The 9,619-nt window shown below is 37.5% G+C and overlaps 1 protein-coding gene across 6 annotated transcripts in view; it reads right to left on the bottom strand.

Moving 5' to 3' along the window:
- Positions 1-1,652: 1,652 nt before the first annotated feature.
- LOC109236535 (dnaJ homolog subfamily C GRV2) overlaps positions 1,653-9,619 on the bottom strand; it is a 53,670-nt gene continuing 45,703 nt past the window's right edge. For all 6 annotated transcript variants that reach the window (XM_019402725.1, XM_019402727.1, XM_019402724.1 and 3 more), the window contains 3 exons: positions 9,450-9,573; positions 3,429-3,497; positions 1,653-2,394 (listed from right to left, as the gene is read on the bottom strand). In XM_019402725.1, coding sequence (XP_019258270.1) covers positions 2,188-2,394; positions 3,429-3,497; positions 9,450-9,573 — 400 coding nt within the window. In that variant the 3' untranslated portion in view covers positions 1,653-2,187. The remainder of the gene's footprint in view (positions 2,395-3,428; positions 3,498-9,449; positions 9,574-9,619) is intronic.

Genomic DNA, 9,619 nt, shown 5'->3' with positions numbered 1-9,619 from the left:
GTAGTAGGGTGGGTGGTAATGGAAAAACTGAAATTTGAAAAAAAAAAAAAGACTTTTTTTGGAGAGGGGGTGGGGTGGGTTGGTGAGGGTGGGCAAGGTTGAGAAGGAGCTTTGGAAAATGTTTTCCCTTCTCTTGATAAGGAAAATATTTTCCTCCAATTGGAGGAAAATGAATTGATAAGGAAAATGTTTTCCAAAACATTTAAGCCAACCAAACATGAGAAAATTGGAAAATATTTTCCGAAAAATGTTTTCCTTCATACCAAACACACCCGAAATCTTGACCTATGATAATTTGGTTAAAAGGGACTACCAGTTATATCCCAAATATTATTTATGTGGAGGAAAAGCAAATTTTGGGGTAAATTTTGAATATGCTGAATCTATTTTTGATGTACTAGATTATTTGTATGACGAAACACACCTAGGAATTTTTGTTATTAGTTGTATTTTGCCTTGTACTTATGGTGTATATAAAACTTGTTACAAAGATTTTAAACGACTCAAAACACTACTATAATGCAGGAGCAACTAAGTTATAAAGAAACAGTGGAGCAGATTATGATTTTGACAAGTATAAGAGTCTTCATTCCAGCATGTAACATTACATCGGAAATGATCCTTGCTGAATGGGGCTGTTGAAAGAAAACAGTAAAATTAAATCTGAATATTGTATTTTTTTGGAAAAATGCAAACTTGGATGTCACGGGACTTTCGTTCCTTGCATTCTGGAGTTGGTTTCTTTGTATGGAATGCAAGCTGCCAGACATGTCACAATCTTTCTCCTCATCTTCCATGCTGCCCATTGCTGCTACCATACAAACCACTCATAACTTCATCTTCCTAATCTTAACATCAATTCTCTCTCCTTTTCTATTAGTATGGTGACATTTATATAGTGTTACTCCAGACTACGTGCATTTATTGTTTTACGACAGCTCTTCTCCTTTGAAAAAGGAATGCTGGTCTAGCATGCGGAGAAATATTCACATTGACAACTTAATAATATTAGAGAGTTTGAGAACTAATGGCCTATATAGCAGGCCGCTCTCAAGTAAAACTCAGACTCCGACCATTAGCAGATTGTTAAACTTTTTTTTTTTTTCTTAAAAAAACAGAGCTATTCAAACTTCTAAGATCATTAATTCTGAAAGTTCATCAATAGCAATATTGTTAAACTTAAATAGACTGATCAGTCATAACTTCAGATCATTAGCATACAGTTGATGTTCAGCTCAACCATTGCCAGTGGAAACAAATTGACACAGGCAAAGTGTGCAACAATCTCCAAGTTACGCTTTGGAAAATCCCGAGGCGTTCACCAAATGGGAAAGGATAACAATCGCACAAATTTTATGATATATGCTTGGCGAAATGTCCCAAGAAAAGACTGGAATTCTAACTTGTATGATGTTGTCTTAGGTTTTTGGATTCCCAAGAATTTATCATCACCAGGGACTGGTCTGCAATCCACGAAGCAGTTCATCAAGTCTTCTTACACTACCGCTCAAAGATCTAAATGCCACCCATCCTTGCATGTACAAAAAATTTATTGCTATTTAATGTATCTGCATTCAAAGACTTCATTAGATTTGACAAAAATTGATCGCTACACAAAGTAATGCACCACAACCACAATTATCTCACTAAAAGTAAAACCTCAAATAAAGAACTAATTACGAAGGTGGAGGAGTTTATTTACACCGATGACATCTCAGCGGAAGGAGTAAATAAACAAAAAATAACGCAACTAAAAAGCTCGACAAATCAGCTCAGGAGTGAAGCAATTGAAACTCCAAAACTCAACAATATCAACTCTACTAATGTTACAAGAATAATTTCAAAAGGAACATAATTTACAGGCTGTTTTGGTTGTCTTTACATATTGGATAACCATGTCCTGCTGCTTCTAATTTGGCTTCTTCGGCAAAGACAACAAAATAAGTGAAGGGGGTGGGGAGAAACTGTACACAAGATGCAGAACAAATGGGGGTATCGCATCGCATGATGAAACTCGTTTTTTTTTCTTATATTTAGTTCTTCCAATTATTGGAGGACCATGCATGCCTTTCATGTGATGCTAGACCATGCATGCCTTTCAAGTGCCAACAAGAGAAGAGCAGCATATTTTATTGCCAAAACATTTCATAAGATGTTTGTATAGTCAGTCATGGCTAACTTTTCATTTTATGGACCTTGATCCTGCTTGCCATTTGAATCAGATGTGGTCAAGACTGGAGGTTTTGCTTGACCAGTTTGCATGGGAGGAGCTGTCAGAACATAAGTCAGCCTGGAGGAGGAATTCTCAATTAATCCAGCAACTCCAGCAGCTGCAGATTGGGCATTTGAAGGGAGGAACAGATCATGTCTCTGATCCTTATAAGCACTCCAAACCTGCAAGTTAAAGATTGTTCGCAAACATGATCAACATATCTTGGTTTCATTAGAAGGTCCAACTTAAAACAAAGTCTTTAACACTTTTTTGAGATAAGAGTTGGTCCAGACTACAACTCAGTCCCACGGCCCAACAAGGAGAGGGATGATATCTAAGCAATTCTAGACCTGCATTTTTTATTTTCATTTAGCATTATTGTCATCTAGAATACGGCAAGAAACATAGCATCACTAAAAGAACAAACAACTAGATGATCATTATGATATTTACGAAAAAATATGCTAACGGCTAGGTCACAAACTAGATTTTACAGAAAACAAGAAAAAGAAAAAGAGCATGTGTCTTTGATTGTTTCAAGATCTTAACAACTCAAACTGTAAACTCTTCTTCTTTAGAAAATCCAATTTTAGAAACCGAATTCTCAAGAACAGTTCCCATGATGAAGCAGAAAGTATTCAAATTCTGCCACAACTATTTTGTCAGTTGATTTGAATCTGTAAAACTGTAAACTTATTATTTTGATAAGAAAAAAACTGTAAGCTTATTATGTTCTAACAGACGCAAATTCAGTTGGATGTCTAGATGACTCCAGAATAAGTAGTCAGTCCCTGAATAGATTCATCAAAGATATAGCAATATTCCAATGTCTCTTATGCCTCCCATTCCCACCGTAGGAACTTTTTCTGATTTAGCATATTATTGTGAAGGAAACCACGGGGGAATCTGCCCCACTCCATACTGGACACGCGGAAATACTTAAAGATTCCAATTGCGATTCAAAGATTTATTAGGTTTGCCAAGCATGTTATAAACGTTTCTAAATTCATCTTATTCCAACAAGTTAATTTCTATTCCCTTCCTCTTATTCTAGATAAAGATCTTTCTCAACAAGTCCATAGGAACATCTTAACATCCAGAATTGAAGAATTGAGTTCGTACATGGGTGGTTGAAAGCCTCAGAATTTGAAAAAGTTCTGAAACAGTCACAAACTGGACGACACAAGTATACCATTGTTTACGGGTTTGGACTTACATCGGAAGCATTTAGTATCTCACGAACTTTAGTACAGTGGGCCCCTTCTGCCGCAAAAGCATGCAAAACCTGGATAAATATGTAACACTAATTAGTAATGGATATCCAGAAATATATAACTGGCGAAAGCATGCAAAGAGTGGGAGAGGGGTTAAACATGTCTCTACTGAGTAACTTAAATTCAATTCTCATACATTTTCCTTCGATTCTTTCTTTAGCCATTCCTTTTTCTGAGTTCTATCTTTTTCTATCACTTATTTGTTTCTTCCCTGGTTCATTGCTTCTTGTTAACAGAATACTTTTCACTGAGTAACTTAAGCCTACTCTACAGCGACGAGAAAAGTGAAGGTGGAAGTTAACAAGTTAGAATGGGAAGAGTGTTTTTTCACTTCAGGGACCAAATCTTTTGAAGTTTCGGAACTCAGTGACTACTGGTATGAAATCTTGGGAAGGAGGGAAAAATCAAATGAACATGTTACTTTTGATAGACGCAACATCTGGGGTTATGCAAATGTATGGAATCGGCAACAGAAGGACAATGTAATATTTGCAGAAGCTGGAATTATCAACGTCAATTGTATTCATATCGCATATTCCAGAACTTTAACGGGATGAGAAGATTTGTCAGAGTTGTGGCAATTATAAATCCATGATCATAATCCCTGAGATTAGTGTGAATAATCCACGATCAGGATGGTGCGATTTTGCAGTTTAAGTTAAAAATTATGTTGTGGAGAAGGAGGAGCCGAGGTATGAGCCAAGAAAGCCCAACAGCGAATGGAATTATGCCCAGATAGCACAGGTAGAAGAGTGGCCAAAGGAGGAGAATAAAGTTGTGAAGGATGATTCTTTAGGTCCGAATCAGCTTCGAATCGAAACAACTTCTTTAAGGTGTATGGTCGAACTTCATCGCAGATGTTTGTTGGGTTCTTTTAGATATTATACTCATAAGCGTCCAAGTTACAGGGAAATTCAAAAATGGGTCAATAAAATTGGAGGATCCTGGCAGGGGTAAGAGTTAAAGTGGTGAATGATGAATATTTTCTGTTGAAATTTCCTTTGAGATTGGAAGCAGAAAGATTCAAAATGGAAAAATGGAAGTTCAACAATATGGAATTCTTCCTGGAATGGTGGTCCCCTGTTTCGATTTGCAGTCGGCAAAATTCCAAGTCTGAGAAAGTGTGGCTCAAATTAATGGGTCTTCCATCTCATTTATGGTCAGAAAACATTTTTAAACTGGTTGGTCATCATCTTGGAGGGTATAGATGAAGAGACAAGAGATAGGTGTCATTTGAGATGGGCGAGATCTGTGTGAGAAACCAACGTATCTTTTCCGGCAACTGTGGAGCTAATAGTGGATGATTTGATTTTTAAAGTGCCTCTATGGGTTAAATCGGCCAGTGTTGTCAAAGCGCGCTTAAGCCCTGAAGCGAGGCTCAAAACATGTTGAGCGCATCGCCTCGCTTTGTGGGCGCTTTAGTATCGCATCAAGGCTCTAAGACATGCTATTTCTTGCCAATGAGTGTAATCATGAAAAGGCGACATTAAGGGTGTGTTTGGTATGAAGGAAAATGTTTTCCATGGAAAATGTTTCCCTAGAAAAAGTTTTCCATGGAAAATGAGTGGTTTTATCACTTATTTTCCCTTGTTTGATTGGTGAGTGGAAAACTTTTTCCGGAAAATATTTTCTAGTGTTTGGTTAGAGAGTAAAAAAATATTTTTTTGTTACTCTCTTCACCCCCTTTCCCCAAGTCCCCATGTATCCTTGCTCTCCCCACCCACCAAATACCCAACATTTTCAGGACTCAATTTTCTTCAACAATTTAATTATTCTTCTAAAAATTCAGACTAACCCAAAGGAACTAATGTGATGCTTTACTTTTTTACGCAAAACTATGTTAAAATTTATGCTCCATAACTATAAAGAAAATACTCTTTTTTGGTTGAAAAAGAAAGAACTCTCTATAATATGAAAATAAAGTAATTATTTTATTGAAATAAAAGAAAATAATTTTTCTATATCACGAAAAGAAAATACTCATTTTATTTATAGACCAAGAATGGCTGACCCATGTATTAGCCCCGCAGTCTCATTCCAGCAGAGATCTAGAGATCTCTAATTTCTTCGATACACTGAGTCTTGAGATAGAGGCGATATCACCGCAAGCAAAATCCACGGGGGAAGAGAGACGGAAGAGGACCAACTACAAGATGAAACAATTTAAAATTCATGGGCTATTGACAGTGCATGCTACATAGATTGAAGAAGAGAGAGGTCTGGAGAATCTTCAGAATGATGAAGATATTCTGAGTGCAAAGGGGGATGATATGGAGCATCTGCCAAGCAATAATTCTCATAATGAAAGAGAGGAAGACCATTCTATGATGAATTTCGAAGAGCAATTTGATGTTGCCATACCACTTTTAATGCTCCCTTGGTATGAAGGATAGGTGCTGCATATGCAACAAAGATTGAACCAACTGGAAGCTTCGATATAGGTGAAAAGGAACATGGCAAAAATTAGCAAACAACTGGGAATAAAATCGGATGAAATTGGGGACAGGCTATTGGAGCTACTGCGGCGTATTGAAAGTTCAAGACCCAAGAAACCTTCTACATCTTCTTCAGTGAGTTCTGCCTCACCAAGTGAGAAATGTGAGAGGGAACCGAAGCTACTTGAGTTTGGGATGGGATTCCGAAGAGGTGCAGATAAAGGGCGCAGAGACAAGGGTAGGAGGGCTTTGATAATTGAACAATGATGAAAATCATATGCCGGAATATGAGGGAAATCAATAAGGCAGATAAAAGAGAAGGTAAAATTGCTTCTACAAAAATAGAATGCATATATTGTGTGTTTAACAGAAACAAAAATAAAGGGTATGGATCCAGCTTGCATAAAACAAATTGGAGGGTCTAGGTGGACTGACGGGGTCGAGGTGGAGGCAAAAGGAAATAGTGGGGAAATTATCATTTTTTGGGATAAGAGGAGGTGGAAGTGCTTGGAAAAATTTATGGGGATGCATCATATACTGTTTTATTGGAAGAAGAAAAGTCAGAAATTCAAAATGCATTAACTGGGGTATATGGCCCTTGTGATAGGAAAGCTAGGAGAGGCTCGTGGAAAAAACTTGCAGCAATCAGTGGTCTGTCTCAATAATGGACAGTGGGAGGAGATTTCAATATAATCAGGCTTGAAGAGGAGAAGAGAGGAAGAGCTAGAAACACAAGGGCAATGAGAGAGTTCTCTAAGTTAATAAATGAACTCTCTTTAATTGACCTGCCACTTCATGGAGTTCTTTTACATGGTTCAGAGGCAAAAACAGTTAAGAAATTTGGATGACTGGGAAGTTGAGGATTTTTATCACCTGCTCCAACAAATTGAATCTGTTTCAATTGATCTGAGCAAGGTGGATACACTCTTGTGGATTGTCAGCAAGGATAAAAAACATTCAGCGAAAAGTTGTTACAGCATGAGGTAGAGACGTCAAATCACAGAGATGCTAATTGGCCTTGGAAGATGATTTGGAAAACCAAAGCTCCAGTTAAGGTAGCATGCTTTGGATGGATACCTATTTGGGAGGCCTGTTTGACTCAAGATAACTTGCAGAATAGAGGTTTCAGGTCGTGCAATAGATGTTACTCCTGTAAAGAAGAATAGGAATCAGTAAATACCTTCTCCTCCATTGCAGAGTATCTAGGCAATGCTGTAATCTATTTTTCAGCATTTGTGGCATTTCTCGGGTGATGCCTCAAACAGTAAGGGGCCTTATAGAAGCTTGGCAATCTCAAAGAGTATCTAGAAGGCTGAAAGATATGGAGAACCATTCCATTGTGCATTCTGTGGACCTTATGGTTGGAAAGGAACAAGGCTTGCTTTGAAGGGAACAGGAATCACATTATTTGAATTAAGAATACATGCCTTCATAATCTGTAACTTTGGCGTAATTGCAGTAATTTAGTAAATCAGAATCAGTGTATTGACTTTCTGGAGATGTTATCTGGGCTGCGTGTTGTACTATTTTGTTCCATCTTGGTACTTATTACTTTTACCTTATCAAAAAAAAAACGTCTCTACAGCAATAAGATTCTTCAGAGAATAAACATTAAAATTGCTTGTACACAATCCACACAGACTAAAGCTCTCCATCAGGCAGTCAACAAGTCAGCGAAAGATCAAAATCCTAAGGCAGGCTTTCAGAAAGGGCATATTTTTCCGATTAAAAATTTAATTGTGTACAAGAATGCTCTAACTGAACTCTGACGGTTCAAGCTTGGCTCAAGATTCGTTTAATGAACAAGCTCGAGTTGAAGCTCCGCCCAATTATGTTTCTATGAGGTCAAACTTGAGCTCATTGTGAATTTAACTTATACGAGCTAGGCTTGATTTGGCTTGTCTCTAGATGAGTCAATTTTTTCTTAATTTTTATGAATACAAACAACACTCCCATTACAAGCAAAATATTGAAAATGCATACCAAGTGAAAGTGATGCATAAAAACTAAATCACAAAACTTCTTTCTCAAGTAATTAGCCAAATTTTGACGTACTATAAACGAGTTATGCCAAGTTTTCTGCAGCTAAGCTCGTTATTGATAATCGATCTTGAAAGTTGGATCGAGCGCAGTGCTCATTGAACAAATAAGCCGCACATGTGCTTTACACGAACAGAGTAATTAAAAGCGAAAAGAACTGCTTAAGTCTATTGGAGCTTCATTCAAGTGGGCACTTCACTGAAGAAAAGTGCCAATGAAGAAAATATAAAAAAATGCAATGTAACAAAATGCTATCATAAACACAAACAATAATTCATGTGGGGTCTTTACTGAAGAAAAGCACCAATGAAGAGAATATACGAAACAGAAATGCAATGTAAGAAAATGTTACTATAAACACAAACAATAATTATTTGGACAAAAGAATGGAATTAAGTTCAGAGTTCATTATCTTTTATTTAGTTGGAAAAAATGTAGTTTTAGGCTTTTAGTGGTTAGTTTCTCATACTAAATTTCTAATTTCTTAGTCTTAATCACCAAAAGTAGTCAGGTGTTTTCTTAAAAACTAATACATCACTTTGTCAAAAATATTCATTGGACAGTGGTGTGTTCTTAAAGGCAGAGCCCACTGACGAAGATATGCACGCCTTAGCACCTCGACGCCTGCACTAAAGCATCAAATAAGCGAGGCGAAGCGCACAACCTGGGCTTCTGAGCTTCAGGGCTTAAAGCACTTTAAATAAGCCTTTAACACTGCACACGATTCAAATCACACTTTATTTGTGAATAGTCAGTTCATTTAGAGCTCCAAACCCATATAAATTTGCAAACATTTGAACATCATTCTCATAAGAACAAACCAAATCATAACCACAAAACAATAACTGATAAATGGACCTTAGGCCTAACTCAACCTCAAAAGCTAGCTTATAAAGTGAGGATTGTCCAAGACCATATAAGAAGACCAAGGACCTCAAATCCCACCGATGTGGGACAACTCAACACCCCCTCTCACGCTCAGGCCAGCAAATTGGAGCATGGACAACATAAATGGGGTTCCAACATCGATTACAATAATTGGGATGGGCCTAGCTCTGATACCATGATAAATGGACCTTAGGCCTAACTCAACCTCAAAAGCTAGCTTATAAAGTGAGGATTGTCCAAGACCATATAAGAAGACCAAGGATCTCAAATCCCACCGATGTGGGACAACTCAACAATAACTAGCACGGCCACAAACTAAAATATCATCACACCACGGAAGAATTTACAAAACCCGGGAAGAAGTGGGATTTGCAAGAACTTTATTTTGAAAAACCAAATGAGGTTGTATTGGATTCCACAATGATCATATCTCCAATTAAGTTTTACCGGTTTACAAATCCTAACCGGAAGGGGCACAATGTTCAAAAATTGGGAATTGTCTGTTCTGAGATGACTCAGGATGTATTTCCAAATACTTAAAAACGAAAAAGTAGACTACCTGATCATGCAAATAAAGTAAGAATATCAAGACATACTGACCTCAACTGCAAGCACCCTGCCAATAGATGCTTCAGACTCATTCCACTTCATCTGAGAGCGAAGTCCATTTCTTCCTCCAGCTCTCCAATCAAGAAGGCCTAGGAGTACTTCAACAAGACCAACCCTATATTATAGAAAGCTCTTCGAGTGTAAGTAAAAGAGAGGGGGGG

The sequence above is a fragment of the Nicotiana attenuata genome, unplaced genomic scaffold (assembly GCF_001879085.1).
Source record: "Nicotiana attenuata strain UT unplaced genomic scaffold, NIATTr2, whole genome shotgun sequence".
NCBI lineage: Eukaryota > Viridiplantae > Streptophyta > Magnoliopsida > Solanales > Solanaceae > Nicotiana > Nicotiana attenuata.
The sequence above is the reverse complement of the archived record's forward strand: the minus strand, read 5'-3'. Positions and strand labels throughout refer to the sequence as shown.